Genomic DNA, 25,814 nt, shown 5'->3' on the forward strand with positions numbered 1-25,814 from the left:
GAGAGGGAGACGCAGAATCGGAAACAGGCCCCAGGCTCCGAGCCATCAGCCCAGAGCCCGACGCGGGGCTCGAACTCATGGACCGCGAGATCGTGACCTGGCTGAAGTCAGACGCTTAACCGACTGCGCCACCCAGGCGCCCCGAGCCTAACTTCTAAGCCAGACATTCAGATCCCTTCGTAATCTGTCCCCGGCCTAGCTATGAAGCCCTAATTCATTTATAGATTTAGAAATACTTACTGAACTTCTATACTTTGTGCCAGACTGGCCTAGGCCCTGGAAATACAACAGTGAATGAAATCACATTTTAACTCCCATTCTAAATAGGGGAGTGTGACAATAGCTAAATGTGCAAACATGTTAGATCAGCACTTGTAGAAGAATAAATGAGGGTAAGGGGTAGGTGGTGATGGGAGTAGTAGTTTCGATGGGATGGTCGGCCAGGCCTTTTTGATGAGGTGGCCTTTGTCTCGAGACTTGAATGAAATAACAGTGAGTCTTATGAACAGCTAAGGAAAGAGCATCTGGGTAGAGGGAAGAGAAAGTTCAAAGTCCTTAAAGTGGGAACATGCTGGGCAAGATGACAAAACTACAAAGGAGCCAGTGGGACAAGAATGAACAAGGCGGACAAGAGGTGAGCTCAGAAGAGGTGGCTGGGTGCCATGTTATGTAGGCCTTGTGGACTATGACATGCTTTTAGAATTTAATTCTGAATGAGGTGGCAAGCACTGGAAGGTTCTGAGTAGTTGAGGGACATGTTCTAAAAAATATGACAGACAGCTGTGTGGAGAATAGATGGGTGAGGGGATGAAGGAGAATGAAAACTGGGATACCAGTTAGGAGGCTATCCCACAATGTAGGCAAGAGATGGGACGAGAGACGGAGAGGTTGAGGAGTTGTCAAGTTCTGGTTACAGTCTGAAGGTGGTGCTGACAGCACTTGCTGATGGATTGGACGTGGAGTGTCAGAGAAGAAAGGAGTCAAGGATGATTCTGAAGCAACTGGAAAAGTGCAATTGCCATTAACTAAACTCTACAAGAAGACGGTGGGGAGGGAAGCAAGTCTGTGGGAGGAGGAAAGTTCAGTTTGGGGTGTATTCAAGTTTGAGGTGACTGTTAAACATCCAAGTGAAGATGTCAGCTTGTCAGTTGGATATTTGAGTCTAGAACTCATGAGTGGGATCCAGGCTAAAAATAAATTTGGAAATTATTTGTGTATAGATGGTATTAGTGTTCAGGGATTAAGAGAGATCTCTTCCAGAGAGTCTACACAGAGGCCAGGGCACTGAACCTGGCTCACTACAACATTTAGAGGCTGAGAGGGTGAAGAGGGCTTAGCAAGGGAGACCAGTAGGTAAGACAAAAGAAAACCAAGATACTACAGTGGCTTGGAAGCCAAGTGCAACAATGATTCAACAAAGAGAGAGCAGTTTGTGATTTGCTTTAAAATAATTGTGTGTGTGTGTGTGAGAAGGAGGATGGCGGGGGGAGACAAGAGCAAATGCATCTTGACTGAGTCTCGAGTGCGGGTACAAACAGGAACTACAACAAAGTGATCATTGCTAAATATGGGTAGGTGGGAGTTCACCGTACCATTTTCCTTACTTTTGTGTATGTTTGAAATTTCCCATTAAAAAGAGAAAAGAAAAACAAGAACAGGAGTGAGAAACTGTTAAATGTTGATGGTACAGACAGGTCAGTTAGGAGAGTGGACCGGACCCTGCAGAGGGCACTGGCGGTGTCGATAAGAGCAGTCTCAGTAGAGAGGAGAGCCTGTCGGCAGTGGGTTCAAGAGAGAACATAAGGAAAGCACAGGAAATGAGCGAGTGCGATCACCTCCTAGGAATTTTGCAGGAAAAAGGAATAGAGAAATGGGTAGCCAGAAGGAGATCAAGGGGCCAAGGGTGGCTGGCTCGTTTGTCATTTTAAGTCAGAGTGATTGCAGCCACATTTGCTACCGCTGTCTTTCACACAAGCTCTAGACAAACTCTTCCAAAGCACCCTTCCTTCCCCACGTTTTCTGTCCACACCGGCCTACCCCATTCACCCTCCCCATCCACTAAGGTCTAGAACGCCCCCTACCTCCTGCACCATCCCAATTGTATGTAATGTTTCCAGGCATACAGTTTCTACCCACATGCAGAATTTTCAAGAAATTTTTTATGTTAGACTTTCAGTTGCCGTGTTGCCTGGCTAGGCTCTCATGTTCAACGTGTATCGGAGCACACAGTGTGTTTGTACCAGAGATCAAAACTACACAATGTTCCCCTGACAGCTTTCAGAAGGGAAGCAGAACTTCTACAGAAACTACAAAGTTTCTGATTCCTTTAGATCCTGGAAGATAGCTTTGGAGAGTAGCAACAAGAATCCTATCTTTCACTTGCCTTTCCCACTCTAAAAAGACATGGCTAGAAGCAGCAATTTACGCTAAGGGATCACGGACTGGTATTTATTTTTAAAACTAACTGCAAAGCCTTAGCAGTTACCAGAGGACTTCTCTTTGAAAACATCAAAAATTGGGCGCGAGTAGGTGGGTAGGGAGAAGGAGCCTTCTAGTTTAAGACGTGGCAGTCTCAGTGAAACTGCACCAAAAAATAAGACGTGATTAAGAACACTGCTTCCCTCACACCTCCCTCAGAGCGTATAACAGCCAGGAGGCCAGGGCACTTTAAGATTCCTCCTGCTGAGAAGTTTCCTCAGCATTTTCGCTGCAAACGGCAAGAACAGACAGGACGCTTCTAATCAGGATTAAATACAAGAGGCATCATAGATGGCCTCTGAAGAAATTCTTAAGAAATGAGATGTTATCAGAGCTTGTATTATGATGAGAAGGCCAGAGTGACAAAAAAAAAAAAAAAAAAAATCACGTTCCATGTGCAGCTAAGCCGAGGGAGACCAGAGCAAATGCATCTTGACTGAGTCTCGAGAGCGGGTACAACGGGGCATCCGAACCTATCTCCTGCCCTAATTACTACCAAGGGCCTGCTGCTGTCACCCCGGGTATGGGTCGAGAGCCTTGTCTGGAGGGGAGACCGGGGGAGATGATCACGATACAGTGTGAGATCTAAGAGGCTACCTATGGCAGGAAGGCTCCCTTGATCCTGACATCAAGGGAGGCTGGGGGTTTCTGGTAGCAGTGGCAGCACCACGAGCAAAGGTTCCTGGGTTTATTTATTTATTTTTAATTTTTTTTTTTGTCTTTAGTTGGAGATAGCATTTTTTTTTTTTAACATTTATTTATTTTTGAGACAGAGACAGAGCATGAATGGGGAGGGTCAGAGAGAGGGAGGCACAGAATCCGAAACAGGCTCCAGGCTCTGAGCTGTCAGCACAGAGCCCGACGCGGGGCTCGAACTCACGGACCGCAAGATCATGACCCGAGCCGAAGTCGGCCGCTTAACCGACTGAGCCACCCAGGCGCCCCAAAGGTTCCTGGGTTTAGAGGACACGGCGTTGTGGGAACAGCGAGGCATACAGCTGTATCAAGGGGCAGGCATGATCCAAATCTGGATGCAGGCCGAGGCCGGATCATGGAGGCCCTTTGATGTCATGTGCCAGGGAGCTCTCACCGGGGAGCAGGAGGGGGTCTGCAGTCATGAAAGGTCATTCTTGGTGGCAGTGATCTAAAGGAAAAACAGACTGACTACGTGCCCACCTCAAAGTTGTGACCATTGGCGACTCTGTTGTTCGGGTTCGTTGTCAAAGCCAAATTCTGTTTTTCTGTGTTGTATGTGGCATGTTTATTTTTGTACCTTAAACAGCTGAGGGTGTCATCCTTTTGGAGTATCTGTCAACGTTCGGACAACTCATTTTTCGCCTGTACGCTTTACATCTCAAGGGCACAATATAATCAACAGTTGTGAGGTAATTACACTCTGATCAGCTCTGGCTATGAAAATGACCTCTAGCTATGGAACCAGGGGCCGCTTCTTCCCTTAGGGGCTTCTTGCCTGCCTCCCCACTTACATACAAGCTGCCTGGAATTCCACCTATGCAAGGATTCCCAGCACCGGTCCATGACAATGATTTTACCAGTTTGTGGTGAAACGTAGAAGCAAGGGATAGTGTAGAGAATCTTTCACAAAACAAAATTTGTTCTATATAAAGACACGTCCTTTCTTCTAAGTTATGTCCTACTTCCTTTTTGGGTGTTAAGATTCCCTTTGTTGTATGCAATAATGGCAACATATTATTTCGTAAAGCCGTTGCAAGTTAAAATAGTTGGCAACCCCAGATCCATGCGCTCCTTTTTTGAAATGTGAAGTCTTCTGCTTAGAAGCCTGGGGGGCCCCTGCTCTGAGCGCCCTCCACCCCCACCTGTTTATCATGCACAGTGGCCACCCGATACCAGAGTCCAGTGAGAGGAGGGACACTTCTGGGTTAACCGAGGCTGACACCAACCTGCCAAAGCATCAGAGTTGACAGTCAACTATGCGACAATCAGGAAAATTTTGGCCCAGTGTGTAATTTAATCGCTTATTTCTTCCTAGTTATGTCTTCGGAATTTAGCATCTTAATGAGAATATTAAACTTCTTTTCATGGCCTCTGTGTCACTCACATTTAAATATTGCCAAATAAGTGGTTAAATAATAAGGCCCTAAAAATATGTTTACTTTGCCGATCCCAAGTTCATCTCCTTGGTTTGGAGAGAGATGCTTGAAACCCATTTCCTGTTGGCACCAAAGAAACAGAGTTTGGGGCCCCTGGCACAGAAGCAGCCCCCAAGCCGGGACTGCAACAAAGCTGTGAGGAGTACCGAGCTATAAATCAGGAGCTGGAGTCAGAAAGGCCTTTGTTGGGGTCTCAGCTCACAACTTACTAGCTATGTAACCATGGGTTAGCTATCTAAGTCTCAGGTTCCTCAACTACAAAATGAGGTTAATAATGGTCCCTACCTGCACAGAGGAATTGTTTTGGGGACGGTCTTGGTGCTTGGTGGATATTCGGTAGTGGTAATACTCCCTTCATTGTGAATATGGGCTATTTACAAAGCATGAGCTTTTACAAGAATCATGTCAGACCTGAAAAGGGTCTTTTTGATCATCTGGCTCAATCTCAGCCTCTTATAGATGGGGGGAGGGGGTACAGGGTGAGACCTAGAGAGAACACAGAGCCGGTGAGAGGCAGAGCCTAGACTTGGTCTCTGGGGTTAGCCCAGGGTTTTTTCCCCACCACATTAGTTTTCCCTGCCTGTGAGTATTTGGTTGACTTTCAAGGTTTTTTGACTGGAAAGGATTATACACATAATTCAAAACCGCATCCATTTACAAATTTTAAATGGCAAATTCCATGGTACAAAAATACAGAGTCGACAAAAAAATGGACAGGTCATTACTTCATCATTTCAGAATATTTACTGCTGAGTATTCTGAAAGAATTAAATGTGTTCAAAATAACGTGACAGGATACCTACCCATATAATAGAGTGCTAGGATGAGGTACACAGACAGAAGTACTATAAGTATCACTTAAAGATGTGCTCTCCCCTGCTCCCCTACCCTCCAAAAAGAAAAGGCGCAAGCTACATCCCCCATGTCAATCCAATTTCTTGGTTTCTCAGGAAGAAGAATAGAGGATTTTCCAAGTCCTTATGCTAATTCTAGAATGCAACAAAACCAGATGGATTACGACGGGTATGGCTGACACAGGCAGGATAACACCAGCAATAAAAGGGACACAAAATCATTAGGCACATAGAGGGACACAAAGGCATCACCAGCCAAACTGTTATTTTAACTCAGTGGTTTTATTACAATACGCACTGACACACAATTAGAGAAGGAATGTCCTGACGTTTTCTGAGCATTTCATGGAAAGCAAATGTAACCATCCAGGCAGTCGAGTCATCCACATCTTTTCCAAATACAAAGCAAAAGCTTTTATATGTGATAACTCAAGAAAGCAAAGTTTTCTTATTCTTGTCTACAAAACTTCAGTGTCAGAAAAGAGTTGCTGTGAAGTGGCCTGAGAAGGGGAAGGGTTTCTTTCCTTCCTGATGTCCCAGTTCCCGCCTCTCAATTCTCCCCCTTGACTTCCTAGATGACTTCTGATGATACTGCAGACGACAGTGTGTTCGGGGGCTAAATGGGATCTACTTATTAGGCCGGCTATTATACTTCACTGTAATCGAAAGGACAGGACAAATTAAGAAAATTAAGTTTTAGAAAATGCACAAAGGCAAGGAAAAAGTATCTGGGTGTATTAAAAATGAGATGCTCTTTTCACATAACTCATTTAAAAGGTTACAATTACCATAAACATTTTAACTCCATTAAAGATCACTGGCAAAAGCTAGCTCTTAGATCTGCAAAAGGGCTCTGCACTTATACAGGCTCGGGAGAAAGCAACATAGCGTGTGAAAAGAGTCACTGACCCTGGTGAAGCAGGCATCGGACTGTTTGGAGTTGCATAGGTATTTTTTCAGATCCACTTTGTACAAGACACTATGGAACCTTACAAATTTCCACCTTTCGACAATCATTGTGGCAGTCAGGTGTTTTAATCCCTTTAGTGCCCAAACTCACAAAAGCACTCTAGGAATGAAATACTAAAATGACATTCTAGATAAATTCACTACATGTTACATAACTTGGAAAGAATAAAGGAAAAAGCCCAAGCATGACTCCTAGTATTTCATATAGAAAAGCACTACAGGAGAAAACTTTGTTTAAAAACATTAAAACTCAGCTGAATATAAATACATTTTTGGTTAATCTGTGCTATATCATATAGAAATCCTGTCAGATATTCAGTCAGCTGGGTAACTCATTTGGATTTTTCATGTCTGATTGTGTTAGTAGAAGAATATACACTGCTGCGTATACTTACATATATATGCATATCATATATAAAATTCAGATCATGAAAATTTGTTTTAAATACACATATACTTAAAACCTGTGCCTCTAAAAATAAATATATTCGCCTCTAATAGGCAAATTCTGAGAGTTCCTTCACAAACCAATCAGAACACGGCTTCTCAACAATGGCAGATGACCAATTAGCTGCTCTTTAAATCCATTATCTACCAGTAAATGTTTTAAAATTCAGGTGTACAACAGAAATAGCATCCCGAGAACAGAACACAGATAGAATTCTGGCTTTGAAAATAAATGTCTTGGCTTCCTTGATGTTTAGTTTCTACAGATGTCTACTCTTTGCCTCTGCATTTATCTAGCAGTGGGAGAGCATTTTCTAGTGACAGCATTCTATTCCATTGACATCACCTTCTAATCAAAGGAGTCAGCTGGCATTTCCTTTGCCGCTTTGTTCGAGGGAACTAACACAACATCGTCTGTATTTGATATCATTCCCATCATCACAGTGAGTTGTGTGTTTTAATGTAATTTACAATGTGCTGATACCACTGAGGTAAAGCAGAAGTAGCCCTGACATTAAAAAAACAAAAAAAAGGGAGGGAGGGAGGGAGGGAGGGAGGGAGGGAGGGAGGGAGGGAGGAAGGAAGGAAGGAAGGAAGGAAGGAAGGAAGGAAGGAAGGAAGGAAGGAAGGAAGGAAAAGGGTCTCTCAGGAGAACAACACATAAAAGGAACCTGGTGGTATATATCTAAGTTCTATGAAGTAACTGAAAACCACTGCCAGAATGGACACATTGGATATCTGATATTTTAGTTCAAAGAATAGAAACAGATGAAAATACTCAATATACTTCCTTTAGACAGGATGCAATTCACAAAAACGGGGCTTTACTTTTTTACTTTTACATTTCTAAAAAAACTTCTTAAAATGAGATAAGCCAGACTGAGTTGTTTAACATAGTATAATATATAATACTTAACAACATTGTCATTTGTTTTTGAACACAAGAATCTCAGAAATGTAGGAAATCCATGATAAACGACAGCAAGAATGTTTAATGCCATTGCCTAGATGTTTCAAAAGGAGAATTTACCATAGTTGAAATACAACTTCTAAAAAATACAGTGTTTTATACGCTCACAGTTCCAGATTACTAACTTTATAAATTAAAGGTCAAAGTTATCCATATACAAACAAGGCCTCTTTTGCATTGATTTCAATCTCAATTAAACCTTTGGATATTTCAATCTTCAGATTCCACAAGGTAAGGCTGAGTTTATCAGATATAAATAAACTGTGTGAAGTCCACGATGTATCGTAGCACTGAGGAAACAAATGCATCAAATATTTACAGGCCGGCTACAATACCTTTCTTTCTTTTCTTTCTTTTCTTTCTTTCTTTTTTTACAAAAAATGCAAATGCGTATCAGCATCAGGCCACATTCGCTTTTGAATTTCTCTGTCTGCAAAAATGGGGCAACAGGATTCTTTCTCACTCTTTTTTCCTCTCAATCCTCAAGTCAGAGGCGGGTCTTAGGTCAAAGGGCGAGGTCTTTTGGGGGGCGGTGGAGGCATGAGCTCTGTGTCAGGGTCCAGATGATGCTTCCGCTTCTGTCCTTGAGAAGCCGCCGCACATCTGTCGATGAACTCAAACAGCATCTCCTTGGTGACAGGGTTGGAGATGCTGTTGCACACAGCTGTGGACAAAGGGAGACACGTGTCTCACGCGAGGGTTAATTAAGGCAGCTGACTCACCACAGGGGGATGCCAAAGGGGAAAGGTTTGCATCCCAATATGCTAAACACTTGCATTTTACGGATTTGGGTGACTCGCTTCACACATCAAACTATTCTCCTCCCTCCCCCGCCCCCTAAAGTGGGTGCTTTTCTGGTGCCCACTCTTTCTTGAACTGTTCATTTTAAAACAAAACGTTAAGTATCTGAATGATAAGCATGCCTTCACTGTGGCTGTCCCTCGCTCCAAAACTGTCTTCAGGTTTTGAACGGAGCACACAGCGCATCACACTCTAGTCTATATTCAACCAAACTTCTACGGAAAAAGTGTAGTCTCTCCTCTGAGAAAGAACTCCTCCCTGTCACGATGGCACCGGCCACCATTTCCACTGAACAGGGAGGCTCCGCTGTAGCTGGCAGATCATACATACTCTGTTGTTTTAACAACTTGTTTGAGGAAGTAAGGTATTGCAACAACATTACGAATAAACGAGGCATCCCTTCTTATGTGGTCAAAATTTACTACCAGTCCTTTAAATCCTATTTACATATTTAGCTCTGGAAAAAAAGACACTGGCTTAATTTTTCCCATTTTCAAAATTAACTCATCTTGTCTGAACACAGATGCTAGTTCCAACAAAACCTTTAAATGTACAATAGTAACTTTTCATAAACTGCAAAACTGAAACTGGCAATTTCTGTATTTTCTCATAAGCTTATCATATAATCAGCAACATCACTGACTGAGCAGTCTAACAGCACACAATGCTATTAACCTTCAATCTTGGTTTTTATGTATGTTTTTCAAATTCACTAAAAACGCGGTCCAGAGCAACTACTGCTACTAGTTTAGCTTGTAAACTTCATTACTTTGTGATGCTCTCCGTGAAAGAAACTTACTATTCTGAATTCGCAAAGCATTCAAGTTGTACCCAAAGAACACTATGAAGGATAGCAGAGCAGGTTTTAGGAGGTTTTTGTTTTGTTTTGTTTTGTTTTTTAATGGTTTTCATTTACTTTGTTCTCCATTGTTTGTAAAGCTATTTTAGGAGCTGGAAATTACATTTTCCCCTGCTAATTTTGTCTTTTACCATCTGGCAAACAATGGTTTTTATAGTTTTGAATAGATCTGAAATTATCGTGGCTTTTGTTGTTGTTGTTGTTGTTCAACAAATTCAACTTGTATACAGCCCATTATCCTGCCCTTTACACTTCTCTTCTGGGCGCAGGGGCGTGAGCCCACAGGCCTCGGGACAACCTACAAGCCAACTGGAGCCAGTAAAGTCACAACCCCTTTCCCAGCCACAAGGGTAGGGTCCGAATGACCCTATGGATTCGCCCCATCAAACAGATCAATAAAGGCAGCACATTTTGACTCCAAAACCTTAATGCTCTCTCTCCCTCTCTCTTTTTTAACGTAACAAATACTGGTAGATTGTCATACTCACCCATGGCAGTGTTGTAGGCATTAGGAAAACTTTTGTCTGTTCTCTGTCTCATGAAGACCCAGCTGTTATTCTCGAATTTGCATTCTATAATTTTGTTGTCATACTGTTTTAGCTCTTTTGTCACCTGTTTTAAAAGAGAATTGAGGAAAATATTTAAATCATTTAAAAGGCTTTTTGCTTCCACTATGTGACAGACACATTAGGGAATGCCAAAAACACCTCGGTAACTCTTCACGCAGAGCTTTTTGTCATCTCAAGTGTCTAATCAAGCCTAAGGATGTGGTGTGCACTCCCTTGTACACATGCTCATTAATCCAACATTTTATAAATAGTTGTGAAAACGGCTGTCAATATATAGCAATTAAAAGAGGCTAAGCAGAAACCAGCCACTTCTGGGCCAAATGCAAATATGTTACCATAGGGACCAATGCCTTCAATATTTCTGTGTCCCTATGGCTTTCAGAAATTGCGTATGCTGCTTGGGTTCATCAGCTTTCAGAAGGGTCTCACCATCTAAATTCCCCTGTCAAAACCTAAGAAGTTCCCTTTACTAGTTAAAAGTAAAAGTTACCCATAAAAGGTAAACATTAGGATCAGATTCAGGTAATGCGCATCCTAAATATTTTGCTTTTCAAGCAGTGATAACTAACCCAAACGCTAATCTCAGGTTATTTATTTACCCTTTCCATCTCTAAACTAGTATGAGTATACAGAGGAAGCCACTTTAGATTTTGGTTGGTGGGTTTTTTGGCTACTTCACCTCAGATGATTGAATATGAATTACAACTTACTCTATCAAAGCTAACAAGTATCCATGGTAACTATAAAACCTTTTAAAAGATATTTCATCAGGCTGTGAAGATGGCTTTCATAAATAGGAACCTAAGCTTATCTTTGCAGTTTTCAAATCAAATGCCAGTCATGGTAATATTTTAATTCAGTCTTCATCTTTCACAGCTAACAACTTTTCCTCACAATATGGTAGATTGCAATCATTTAAACTTCATTAGCATTATTTGAAATGCTCTCATTTTTTTTCTACACACATATTCAATACCACCTAGGAATATGAAGGGAAGCAAATTTTTATAAGATGCTTTCAACTCAGAGATTAGGCAGTACATGTCTTCATAAAAACTATCAGATTGTATTCCTTTCCCTTCATGAGTATCATACTTGATTGGATTATTTGCATTTTCAACAAATCCAATAGGACAGATACATTCGGTGGCTCTGGAACAGACCTGCCCAAAAAAGTGATGTTCTACTTATAGCAAACTTTTGCTAAAATTATTCTCAAATATTCATTATTCTAGTCTCAATTCCCCTCCCTTTCTTCCTAAGGATCCACCACCTTTAACTTTTGATACGTTATCTATAGCCAAGTACGAGGCAACTCATTCAGCGAGGTAACCACATTTATCACAATGTAGGGTCTAACAGAGGTACAGTCGCCAAACCTTTCAGAATCTCCATTTTGTAATGTCTAAATTACATTTTGTAATTTCTAAATTATGGACAAGGAGTCCCTAATTTACTGGGACACCGGAAGAATAATAAATGAAAGGTCCTGGCATATAGTGGCCAACCAGTAAAATTCTTACGATAAATAAAAATTAGGAACTAAAATACTGCCTTCAAAAAATAAAAAGTAAAACATACTTTCTAAGTAAATTCACTAAAGAAACCAGGATGACATGGAAAGGTACACTTTGAAAACAGGTGTCAAGAAAATTATATCACATGTATCACAAAAGACAGGCTTGTATCGCCTGTACTTCACTGACCAGCAATTGTTCTAAGTCTGTATCACAGAGCATATCATTCTGGTGTTCCTGGTTTCAGAACTGCTATAAATTATGTGTTGCTCAATCTGACTACAGCAATTAAGCAGTATTACTAAGTATCTGTGTATCTATTTGGGCATGCATTAACAACAACTGGGAAACAGCTTTCTGAGAAATGCAGGCACCTGCCACTATACTAACCTAAATGTATGTCCATGTTCAAGAATAATCCATTATCTTTATTGATCACATCAGTTGTATTCCCAAGATAGACACACTGCAAGGTACTCAATCGGGTTAGGTAGTAAAATATATTTAACTGACAAAAATAATACTTCTCATATGTGCACAAACTAAAGACAGTTGTCACTAATGGTCAGATCACGAGAGATTGATTGCCATACAGGGAAGAAGTTTAATTTTAGTATCCAAATTCTAATTTGTTACTATGACAATAATCATCCTCAGCCAATTACGTATTATTATTTACTAAAACAAGACCTTGTCAGGCCTTCTATAATCAACTGTGTTACCCTAGTTTGAGCTAATAAGAACAAAATATTTATAAATCAAGATTTCATATCTGTACCCATAATTACATTGGATTAATGAGATTTTACTGTTTTTTAAAGAGCAATATACTATGTATTTTATATTGTAAAACATTTTGTTCATGTATCCATCTTATTGAGAACCACACTTTTTATACTATTTGAATCTACCAATATAATGGGATTGAAAGACAGTCCAATGAAACTGGATCTTGGATCTCTGGAGATTTTAAATTAGCAGCTCAACAGTAAGCCCTGGACAAAGAGCCCACAACAGAGTCAGGTACAATCACAGGTGCTCCACTCTGCACTCTTTTTACAGAATACGTTTTGTAACTAGGTGCTGGGCAACCTACACTACCAAGTCACAAAAGGCAAACCATCAGTGTTGGCTGAACTAACCTACACCGAGCAAAGTTGCATTTCTATTTCTAGTGGTGGGATGAAACCTCTAGAACTTACTTTCCCTGCTTCGGGAGAGCTGTTTTGCTATCAAGAGCGCATATTTCTTTTATAAAGAGACTGCACAAAGGCTTGGAGGAGGGGGATTTCTCTGAACTAATTTGCTCTGGAGACTTTTTTTTTTTTTTAAGTTTATTTATTTTGAGAGAAAGACAGAGAGAGACAGACGGAGAGAGACAGAGTGCATTAGCAGGGGAGGGGCAGAGAGAGAGAGAGAGAGAGAGAGAGAGAGAGAGAATACAACAGAATCCCAAGGAGGCTCCACGCTGTCAGCAAAGAGCCCGACACGGGGCTCAATCTCATGAACTGTGAGATAATGATCTGAGTCGAAATCAAGAGTCAGACGATCAACTGACTGAGCCACCCAGACACCTCTGGAGACACTTTAACAAATATCTTAGAGAAGCCATCAGTGGGTTGTTCTATTTTTAACATTTAATTTTGGAATAATTTTAGATTTACAGAAAAGCTGTGTAGACGGTATAGAGAGTTCCAGTATTCCTGTCACCCAGCTTTCCCAAATGTTCATATTTTATATCTCATGGTTCATCTATCAAGTCAAAGAAATTCACATTGGTACAACACCATTAACTCCACTGCAGACTCTTCAGGCTTCGGTTTTTCCACTAATGTCTTCCTCTGCTCCAGAATCCCATCCAGGAAACCACACTGCATGGAGTTTATCATGTCTCCTTAGTTTCCTCTGATCTGTGACAGTTTCTCAGACTGTCCTTGATACTTTTGAAAAGTACTAGTCAGATACTTTGTAGAACATTCCTCAATTTGGGACTTTCTGACGTTTTCTCATGATTAGACTAAGGTTATGGAGTTGGGGACAAACGCCAAGAGGTGAAGTGTGTTTCTCGTTGTGTAATATGTGGGGGTATGTGATACTGACACAACTTCTTCCTGGCGATGTGAACCCTGACTACCTTGTTAAGATGGTGTCTGCCATGGTTCACTACTGCAGAGATACTGGTTTTCTCTTCTCCATGCACTATTGCTTAGTTATGAGTCACTGTGAACAAACAGCTCCACTCAATGCTAAGGGAAGTAAGCTCCACTTCATGGAAGGAAGAGTGTCAGAGAAGTTGTGGACGTTTATTAAAACCACCACAGATATTAATAAGTTTCTTGAGGTATTTTAAGACTGTACAAGTATCCTGTTTCTCCTTCAAGTTTTGCTCATTAATTTTAGCATTCATCTGTGAATCTTGCCTACAGAAATTATTCCTGTGGTGTTCTCATGGAATTTTCTTTTTTCTCCATTCCTTCTACATTTATTATCTGGACTTTTTTGGTAAGGAACTTGTCCCTCTCCCTTCCTTTATTTATTTGTTTATGTATATTACTATGAACTCATGGATATTTATTTTAGTCTTTGGGTTATAATAAACTACTACTGTCAATTATTTGGTTGGTCAAAGTGTTCCAGTTTTGGCACTGGGAACTCTCTCAGGTTGGGTCCTGTGTCCTTTTAATTTGCTTCCACTTTTACTTACTTATTTATTTTTAGACTTTACTTTCAGGCAATGCAAGATAGTACTCCAGGCTCATCTCGTATTTTTCTCTGCTTCAGCACTAGAATCAGCCATGAGGTCCTCTACCAAGAATTTAGAAGAACAAAATCACTCCTCAACAGGCCAGGCTATGCTAAGAAAGTAATGCTACCACCTGTTCAGGTCAGAATTTAAAATTATTATTGAGAGAGACAGAGAGAGACAGAGAGAGAGACAATGAGACTCCAAAGATGAATATATGTTTCATGCATAGTTTCCACTCCCATCTTTTGTGAACTGTTCTCTGGAGCTAAATTAAGTTGACCATTTTTTTCTTTTTAAAGTTATAATTCTGCTCTTTGATAATTCAAGTTCTATTTCTATAGTATGACTGAAGGTAAATCTTAAAAACATATCTTAAGTAGATAAAACAAAACTCTTATTTTCATGTAAGTAACTCTAATTTCTAGTACTTATAAAGGTGTAGAAAATAAAATAACAAATTTGAAATGAAGTTTTCTGGGGCACCTGGGTGGCTCAGTTGGTTAAGCGTCCAACTTCAGCTCAGGTCATGACCTGGTGGTAGGTGGGTTCAAGCCCTGTGTCGGGCTCTGTGTTGACAGCTCAGAGCCAGGAGCCTGCTTCAGATTCTGTGTCTCCCTCTCTCTGTCCCTCCCCCATTCTGTTCTCTCTCTCTCTCTCTCTCTCTCTCTCAAAAATAAACATATTAAAAAATTTTAAAAGAAAAAAAGAAATGAAGTTTTCCTTGTGGTGTCAGAACAATACAAATAGCTTAAATCTGAATTATTAGATAATCTTTTAGAAATACTATATTATAGTAGGGTCTTGATATATTACTTTTAGAAAGTGCATCCACTACTGGAGAAACTAAAAAACTAGACAAGTTACCCTCTTAAAAAAAATGTTACACTTACCACCACCACTCTGTATAAATAACACACTTTGCATTTTCTAGGTTGGAAACAGAGCAGAAGTCTCTCCCTCATGGATGGTGGGTCTTCAAGCCACCAATCAGGTGTTCAATTAATGAAAGTGGCCAATAAAAAAAAGGCAGCTAGAAATTCTGTCTTATTTACTGTAAAGGTCATTACTGACAAGTCACAACTCTAGAGTATGGAATTGCCACTAAACTACAGATTATTACCTTCTAATAATATCAGAGTTAGTATAGTTCTTACTCAAATGTAATATACAGATAAAAAAACATTATGACCATGTTGGCATGGTCATGGTGGAGTGTAGAATGAAGAATGACTTTTAACCTGTGTTATGCAGTATTTTCCAAACTTTCTGTATTATATGTGCTTAACTCTCATAATTTTTAATAATGAAAAATTCCTTAAAAAACGATTTCATAAAATGTAATAAACATCAAGTTGGTTTTTAAAGCAGAGGTACAGAAAAATAAGATAGACATTTATAGAAAGCAAAGTCTTGGAATAAGGCCCTAACACCACAGTTCCCAAACTAAGCAATGAGGTATCCTGGTGTGCTGCCACAAACTCACAGAGGCATTGTGGGGTATTTTAAATCTTTAGGGAAACAGTGGCATGTGTTGGACATCATACAAACTACTAGTTGCAGGGAGTTCACAGTTTCAGTAGGAGATTCCTTGAGATGACATTATACCTTTGCAAAGCTGAGTTTTTGGCAGTTATTGTGATAAAAACCAAGTACCACAAAAATCAATGTGGAACAGTAAACGAAGTTGGCGGTATATAATCTGACTCCAAGGATGGAGAAGTTATACAGTCCTTAACATGTGCTAAATTGTTAAAATCTAAATACTTCTTAAATTGCATGGCTCTATTCCCTCAATCAGTGGAGGTGTTAGGTACTTCTTTTGGCTTAGAGATGCTGTGTATGAGGCAAAATGAATGAAGAAAGTTTGACAGTCTCTGCCCTAATTCCTTTTCATTCATTTCATTCATTCCCAGATTCTAATCCCTAATCTTACATGTAAGCTTGTATCTAGCACTTAGTGGAAACGAACCAGAGTTGTGAACAACTTTGCTTGAGGTGTAGAATATAGATTCATGGTAGAGAAGGAGAATTTCTATCACGTTAATTTCACTGGTTTTGATCTAGATCACTCAAATATGTATTCCCTGGGACACCTGGGTGGCTCAGTCAGTTGAGCATCCAACTTCAGCTCAGGTCATGATCCTGCGGTTCGTGAGTTGGAGCCCCACATCGGGCTTGTTGTTCTCAGCGCAGAGCCCACTTCAGATCTTCTGTCCCCACCCCCACCCCACCCCCACCCCCACCCCGGCCCTTCCCTGCTCATGCTGTCTCTCTCTCCCTCTCTCAAAAATAAAATTAAACACATTTAAAAAAACTTTAAAAAATATATGTATTCCCCACTAATTTCCCCACTGTCAGCACAGTACCCAGTCCAGGGTAGATACTCAAAGAGAATGTTTACCGAATTCAAGAGAATCACGAGCCTCAGATTCTCAACCAATATATACTGCTGATGGCTGCTTAGGTAAAGTAACCTAGTACAACCTCTAGTCTTTCTCTGCCTCGTTCCTCCTTTCCACCTTTCCTTCTTTCTCCCCAAACAAAACTAAAGGTGTTAGGGCTTAAATATCCTAAGTTTGTCATCTGAATAAACATTTGTACTATTTTTGGATGCCTAACATGGAGGTGATACCACTACCAGTCTTTGCCATCATGGCATTAAAAGCAGCACTTCTGCTTCTGGCAATAAAGAACAAGTATAGAAAGTGAAAGATTTCTTTGTGCCCTCCCCCCACTGGTCAAGCAGTATCAACCATTTCTAGAATGGTATGACCTCATTTTTATATAAATGAATCTTAACTACTTATTCATTGAGCACTTAGTATGTATCAAGCATTATAAACTTGTGGCCCATACATATAATCTCATTTAATTTGCACCACAATCTTATGAGGTAGGAATTATATTACTGCCCTTTGACAGGTGTGAAGCCTAAAGCTTAGAGTAGACATCCCACCCAAAGTCACAGATCTAGAAAATGGAACAGCCAAGTCTCAAATACAGGTCTCCCTGTCCAATACCACAATGCCATTTCACACCCCACCAGCTATTACAAAGCCTGGCACTCCGTGGCCAATAAATGTAGAATTAAACAAATAAGATTATTTTCCTGCTCAGAATTTGGCTGAAATTGGGTGTAGAAACCTCTGCATACGTAAGTGTAAGAAGTCAGTCATATGCAAACACAAAGAAACTGGAGCTAACTCAACCACGGCAACGTGCTGTAGATCCATCCTTCCCACCATTTGACAAATATTGAGCAGTGGTGTGTCAGGAACAGGGTTGTAGACTAGTGATACAGACACAGTCCCTGCCCTTTGGCATGTATAGTCTAGTAAACAATCAAGTAGAAAATTACAAATTATGATAAGAGCTACGCAGAAAACAGATATGTAATAGAAGCTAATACAGGAAGAAAGATATCTGATTTTTGTGGGGTAGTTTGAGGAGACAATATTTATTTTGAGACTTATAATATGATGAGAAGCCAATTTATAGAAATAAAGAGGGAGAGGGAGAGCAGGAGAAAGAGAGAGAGGGAAACAAATGGGAGTGGTGGAGGGAGAGGGGAGTCACACATTTCAGGCAGTGATTACCAGTAAGCCCAAAGGTCTGAGGTGAAAAAAATCTTAAGATCTTCGTATGCTGAAGGAACTGAAAATAAAAAGTGTTCTCTACAAGCCTTTACAGAGGGTTCCATGTAGCCTGACTCCTTCCCAAGCTCTTCCTCTTCTATGTGATTCCCTATATATACCCTTTCATACCATATATATAGAGGGTCCAGTTGCCTACTTGATACCTTTATTTGAAATTCCCTTAGACTTATCAAACCTGACATGTTCAAAACTCAACTTTTTATCGTCCCCCCAAACTGCTTCTCTATCTCTATACGTGGGAGCTCCATTCACCCAGTTCCTCATGTCAGAAACCTTGGTGTCCTTTTCTCTCATATTCAATTCATTACCAGGGTCTGCCTACCAATTCTACCTCCAAAATATATTCTGCACATGTCCATTTGTCCCCTCTCTCACTGTCTCTCAGATTCCTACAACAGTGTCTTCATCCACATTTTCCCCATCCTATCAATTCTTTACAGTGCAGCCCGATTGGTCTTTGAAAAGTGCAAATCCAATCAAGTCATTCCCTTGCTTAAAATACAAATAAAAGACATACAAGTTGGAAAGGGAAAAATAAGGCCGTCTCTATTCACAGAAGACATGATTACTTACATAGAAGGAATTTACAAAGATGATCCTAGAACTAATAAGCAACTTTAACAAAATTGCAGAATACAAGTTTAATACACTAAAACCAACCGTATTTCTCTGTATTAGCAATGAACAGTCAGAAATGTAAAATTTATAAAAAATAGAACTACCCTATGACCCAGCAATTGCACTACTAGGTATTTATCCAAGGGATAAATTTATTTCGAAGGGGCACATGCACCCCAATGTTTAAGGCAGCACTGTCAACAATAGCCAAAATATGGAAAGAGCCCAAATGTCCACCGATGGATGAATGGATAAAGAAGATGTGGTGTGTACACACACACACACACACACACACACACACACACACACACACACACACTGGAGTATTACTCGGCAATCAAAAAGAATGAAATCTTGCCATTTGCTACTACATGGATGGAACTAGAGGGTATTATGCTAGGCTAAATTAGAGAAAGACAAATATATGACTTCACTCATATGAGGACTTTAAGATACAAAACAAATGAACATAAGGGAAGAGAAGCAAAAATAATATAAAAACAGGGAGGGGGACAAACCATAAGAGAACAAACGGAGGGTTACTGGAGGGGTTGTGGGAGGGGGGATGGGCTAAATGGGTAAGGGGCATTAAGGAATCTATTCCTGAAATCATTGTTGTACTATATGATAACTTGGCTGTAAATTAAAAAAATAAAAGAAAAAAGATTAAAAATAAGAAATGTAAAATTTAAAGGCTCATTTACAATAATTTTCAAAAACATGAAGTACTTAAGTGTAAATAAAAAACATATGTAAGATCTGTATGCTGATAATTATAAAACACTAATAAAAGAAAAAAATTAAGGAGGACCGAAACAAATGGAAAGATACACCATGCTCACAAATTGGAAGATTCAATACTGTTAAGATGTCAGTTCTTCCCAAAATGATCTATAGACAATATAATCACAAGGAAGATGCCAACAGGATTTTTTTTTTAACAGATATCAACAATCTGCTCTAAAATTTACACAGAAAGTCAAAGGAGCTAGAACAGCCCAAACAAAAAGAATAATGTTGGAGGGATGATACTGGTTTCAAGACTTAGTGGCAAGCTATAGTAATCAAGACAATGCGGTACTGGTGAGCAGAGAGACACACAGATGAGTGGAATAGAGTCTGAAAGTAGAACCATAATTACAAGGTCAACTGACATTTGACAAAATTGCAAAGGCAACACAAGGAAGAAAGGACAGTCTTTTTAACAAATGGCACTGGAGCAACTGCATACCCGTGTGCATATCCAAATGAGCAAGTAATCACCTCAACCTAAATATTTCACTTTACACAAAAATCAACTCAAAATGGAAAACACACCTACACAGGAAACCCAAGACTATAAAACTTCTTAAAGAAAATGCAGAAGAAAACCTTTGCGACATAGGGTTAAGCAAAATTTCTTAGAAACAACACCAAAAACATGATCCATAAAACAAAAAGTTGATTAAAGTTTAAAACTTAAGCTCTATTTTTTTTTATTTTTTAATGTTTATTTTTTATTTAATGAGAGACAGAGAGAGTGCAAGCAGAGGAGGGACAGAGAGACAGACACAGAATCCAAAGTAGGCTCCAGGCTCTGAGCTGTTGGCATAGAGCCTGATGTGGGGCTCAAACTCACGAACCATGAGATCATGACCTGAGCTAAAGTCGGATGCTTAACAGACTGAGCCACCCAGTTGCCCCGAAACTTACGCTCTATTAAAGATACTGCTAAGAGAATGAAAAGTAACACACAGATTAGGATAAAATATTTGCAAATCACATATCTGACAAATTATTTGCATTCAGAATACATAAAGAACTCTTAAAACTCAGTAACAAGCCACAATTTAAAAATGGGCAAATAATCTGGACACTTCACCAAAGAAGGTATAGGAATGACAAATAAGCACATGAAAATATGCTCAAAACATCATTAGTCATTAGGAAAACATAAATTGAAATCACAGTGAGATACCACTATAAACCTATTAGAAGGTCTAAAATGGAAAAAATTTACAAATATGAACAATATCAGGTGCTGACAGAAATGTAAAGCCACTGAAATCTTATGCCATTTTGCTGGTGGGAATGCAAAATGGTATAACCACTTTGGCAGTTTCTTTACAAAGTTGAACATACACCTACCGTAAGAACCAGCAACCTCACTCCTAGGTATTTACTCAAGAGAAATAAAAGCAAACATTCACAGAAAAACCTCAATACAGATGTTTATAGTAGTTTTACTCATAGTCATCCCAAACTGGAAACAACTCAAATGCCCTTCAACCGCTGAAGAGATAAACAAATTTTGGTATATCCATATGAAGGAATACTACTCAGCAATAAGAACCATTGATAAAAGCAATAACATAAGATGGATTTCAAACGCAGTATGCTAAGACATGACATCCTGGAAAAGGCAAAATTATAGGAACAGAAAACAGATAAGTGGTTGCTGAGTTTGAATGTGGGAGGAGTGGATGATTACACAGGGGTATCCCATGGGATTTGGGGAAAAGGTGATGAAACTGTGCTGTCAGTAGTCCCCCCTCCCTTATTTGTGAATGGTGTGTTCCAAGACAGATATCCGAAAATGTAGAAGTACTGAACCTACATATTCTATGTTTTTTCCTATACATACATATCTATGATAAAGTTTAATTTTATTTATTTATTTATTTAAAAAAATTTTTTTTAACGTTTATTTATTTTTGGGACAGAGAGAGACAGAGCATGAACGGGGGAGGGGCAGAGAGAGAGGGAGACACAGAATTGGAAACAGGCTCCAGGCTCTGAGCCATCAGCGCAGAGCCTGACGCGGGGCTCGAACTCACAGACCGCGAGATCGTGACCTGAGCTGAAGTCGGACGCTTAACCGACTGCACCACCCAGGCGCCCCGATAAAGTTTAATTTTAAAATTAGGTAGAGTAAGAGATTAACAACAGTAACTAATAATAATTATAGCAATATACTGTAAAGAAGTTATGTGAGTGAGTCTCTCTCAAAAGATGACAAAATGCTTACATGAGATGAAGTCAGGTGAATGATGTAGGCATTGTGACTTAACCTTAGGCCAATACTGACCTTCGGATGATACCATTATGTCCGAAGGAGGATCATCTGCTTCCTGACCACTGCTGACTGTGTAGATAACTTGAAACCACAAAAAGCAAAACCACAGATAAGGGGGAACTACTGTATTTTTATTCCAGTTATGGTTATACACCTGTATGGATCTGTCTGAACTCACAGAACTATACACCAAAGGAGTGAATTTACTGTATGTTAAATTTTAAAAGGTGAATTGAAACAAAAAGAAACAACGATATCAGTTTCTTAAAAAAGCAAACCTGGGGTGCCTGGGTGGCTCAACTAGTTGAACATCTGACTCTTGATTTTGGCTCAGGTCGTGATCCCAGGGTCATGGGATTGAGCCCCATGTCTCTGTCTCTCTCTCACACGCTCTCTCTCCCTCTGCCCCTCTCCCCCACTTGCGCTCTCTCTCTCTCTCTCTCTAAAATAAAAAAAAAAAAGTTTAAATGCTATAAAAAAAAAAGTAAATCCAATCATGTCATCCTTTGCCAATGGCTTCATTACAAAGCACTAATTATCTTTCTAGCTTGTATGAATTGTCTTATAGCTCCCTACACCTTTCCAATATTTATCATTACTTATAAATACAATTTTTGTTGATTATCTATTTAATATCTGTCAACCAGAATGGTTAATAATTATTGAATACTTAGTAGGTGTTGAGTACTGTTCTAAGTGCTTTACATGGATTAATTTATTTAATCCTCATAACAACCCTAGGAAGTTATCTCCATTTTTCTAGATAGAGAAGCAGAGGCACAGAGGAATTGAGTAATTTGATTAGGATCTCATAGCTAGTAAGTGACAGAGAAATGCATTGTATTCCTACTAGGTTTCCAAATACATTATCTAACTTAATCTGTATAAGTATCTTTTTCCTTTAAGTTTATTTATTTGTTTTGGACAGAGAGAGAGACAGAGAGAGAATGAACATGAGCAGGGGAGGGGCAGAGAGCAAGGGAGAGAGAAGACCAAGCAGACTTCACACTGCTGGTACAGAGCCGGATGCAGGGCTCAAACCCACAAACCATGAGATTATGACCTGAGCCTCAATCAAGTCAGACGCTTAACCAACTGAGCCACCCAGGGCGCCCGTTAATCTGTATAAGTATCTAATAAGACTTACAGAGGTAGAAACTGAAGTAATATGCATAGGGATACAGAGTTAATTTGTTTTGGTAGCAAAATTCAAAGTCTAGGTCTTTATGAGTCAAAAACACGTGCCCTCCTTATCCTTAAGAATCTAGGCTCTACACTGAAAAAATATTAAAGGAGGCAAAGATAGATTCCACTTGTGGACAATTTCACTTCTTGTGTATAAACTGTAATTTAAATAATTATTTCCAGGGAGTACATTCCACTTGGGAGAGTCTGTGGGTGAGAGACAAAGTGATGTGTGATGGATGAAGGGCAGAAGGGCATAACATATTGGCTTGAACAGAGCACAGTGTCTAACAAGTTTCTTTTCCTTCACTTTCTCCAAATGCACACCATTCTGACCTGCATCATCTCTGCTATTTGCTATTCTAGTTGCAGCACAAACCACAAATCATAGCAAATTGCAGAATTTCTCAATCATTAAGGATTTACAATAGGTTAATTTTAAAATGGACCGCATCTCACAGCTGCAAAGCTTTTGTCTGGTTTCTAGACCAAATGAGAAGCCATTAGTGGATTGAAGACCTTTCTGTGGGCATGACTCGTGAAAAGAAAAGGTCATGTGGACAAAACAAGCAGCTCTGCCAGGTAAGGTGAGGTAATGGTAATGGCTTACTAAACAGGGCGCCAAACTTTGTGACACGATGCATCGCTCCCTGTTTAGTACCGAGCATGATGAGAATTATAAACAGATCGTGGATTCAGTGCATGATTGGGGTAATAAAAACAATACAGAACCAAGGAAAGCTTTAAAATCTACCATTAACATGGGGAGAAGGCTAAAAGCAATATGCACATCTAACACTTTTTTTCTTCCTAAACAGTTATAAGTATGATGAAAGACTCATCTGATGTTGCTTCTTTTTAAAGATATCTGTCCCATAGCCAATGCAAATAATTCATAAGATATATTAGTTAGATTGAATTTGATAAATAGTCTATTCACTTCTGGCAGTAACAAACTCCAAACCAAAACTATTTTAATGACCATTAAATATCCACGCTTAACAAAGTTCACATTATACTAGATCTAAGGTTTTAGTGAGGCAATCATTAAGATGTCAATGCATAGTTCAAATTTACTTCAGTGAGTCCTTCATATACTTTCCAAGGACTTGCTAACAATTCGGAGCCAATCTATGTTCATTTTTTTAATTCCTGTAGCAATGCGTGCTAGGTTTATATAACTTTATCTCTTTTCTTGAACTCAATTTAAACCCAGCTATTCAACTGTGCTCTTTTTATGGTGTACAGACCTCAAGAGAACTGTCCTCCACATGAATCTACACGCTGTGTGGCAATAAGCCAAAATGCTATAATAATAAATGAAAATTTCCTTCCTAGTCTGCCTACCATTTACAACACCAACAAAAATGTTTAAGTTCTTCCCTTTTGATCATCTTCTAGAGTAAATGCTTTCCTTTAAAATGACCCAGCTTGCTCTAGTAGCACTAGTGGGCACCAAAACCCACAGACCCACACATCCCTGAGTCATTAGCTTAGGTACCCACAACACCTTAGTATAGTGATACCGCTTTTGTGGTAACTAGGACCCATCTGAACAAACAAAGCTTTCTAGGATTCCTTTCCTACAAGTTTGTACCTCAGGTCAATGCAGATTTGCACTGAGATATTCTGACCACAGCACCTGTAACCTGCCTTTGCTATGTCCACTCGGCCATTCAGAGTCATTCTTTCACTCCTTGCCATGCACACTGCATTCTATCTTTATATACGCTTTCTCACCAACTATATTTCTTCTTCTTTTAGAAAGAAATCCTGGAGTTACTGACAAAGGTTTTACACAAATTCAGAGAGATAGTAACACTGCTTAGAATCCAAGGGTTTTATTTTGTGTCTTTATGTACTCTTTGAAGGATATTCACAACAGATTTATTTAAATCTGCCTCATCAGCTCCATGTATCAGGCAATCCAAAACCATTAAAAAGATGTTAGAAGTTTGAAAATGATTACAACAGGGGTGCCTGGGTGGCCCAATCAGTTAAGCTGAAGTCATGATGTCACCTTTGGTGAGACAGCCCTGCATTGGGCTTTGTGCTGACAGTGTGGAGTCTGTTGCGATATTCTCTCTCTCTCTCTCTCTCTCTCTCTCTCTCTCTCTCTGCCCCTACACCTGCTTGCTTGTTCTCTCTCAAAATAAATAAATGGACTTTTTAAAAAGAGAAAAATTATTTTCTCCAAAACATCACAATCCCCTTTCATAACATCCAGTATTTCTGACCTGATAGGAAACTTAAAGATCATCAAATCAAACACTTTTATTCTAAAATATTTAAATACTAAAGTGCATCCTCCATTATCTCTATTAATTAGTGTATCTTTATGTTTGTGAACATTCATGCATTGAGGAAGTATAAAACTAGGAGTAAATAGAAAATTCATTATTTTGGTAACTGGTATGCAAAAATAACTTAATGTTTGTATTTTCATCAGAGCTATTGACTTTTTCAATTTTGACTGAGATTTTTCCTTCATAGGAAAGGGAAGGGAAGGGAAGGAACTAACATTTATTAAATAACTACTATGTAGCCAGCACTGTGCAAGTCTCCTTATATACATTATTCTTTTATAATAATTAAGATATTAAGGATCAGAGTCTTTAATTAATTCTTTCAAGGTTGTGTTTAGATCTAGAGCTCTTTATCAAACTGTCTCTTAGTAATATCAAGGAAATCCAACATACTAGAGGAAAGGAAAATTTTATTATTATTCATTCCTAATCAAGAAATTACTAAATAGCTAAACCAAAGAGTTAATGGAGTATCCTTTGCAGTCACCACAAAATTAAAGGAGACACATGAACTCTAGCAGCAGGTCATGTTAAGTTTAATGTAGTGATCTTCTAAAATAGAAATAAGAAACTCAGACTGCATGGGACAAAAACAGATAAAAAACCCCACCAACCTCAAGTGTCATGGGTTAATTAACAGCAGTCTGGAGAA

General features: G+C 39.4%; 1 protein-coding gene across 2 annotated transcripts in view; it reads right to left on the reverse strand.

Moving 5' to 3' along the window:
- Positions 1 to 5,725: 5,725 nt before the first annotated feature.
- The window catches only part of RNGTT (RNA guanylyltransferase and 5'-phosphatase), a 312,630-nt gene continuing 292,541 nt past the window's right edge, over positions 5,726 to 25,814 (reverse strand). For both annotated transcript variants that reach the window (XM_011282466.4, XM_045057829.1), the window contains exons 15-16: positions 9,999 to 10,122; positions 5,726 to 8,514 (exon numbers count right to left, since the gene is read on the reverse strand). In XM_011282466.4, coding sequence (XP_011280768.1) covers positions 8,351 to 8,514; positions 9,999 to 10,122 — 288 coding nt within the window. In that variant the 3' untranslated portion in view covers positions 5,726 to 8,350. The remainder of the gene's footprint in view (positions 8,515 to 9,998; positions 10,123 to 25,814) is intronic.

Source organism: Felis catus, chromosome B2, assembly GCF_018350175.1.
Source record: "Felis catus isolate Fca126 chromosome B2, F.catus_Fca126_mat1.0, whole genome shotgun sequence".
Taxonomy (NCBI): domain Eukaryota; kingdom Metazoa; phylum Chordata; class Mammalia; order Carnivora; family Felidae; genus Felis; species Felis catus.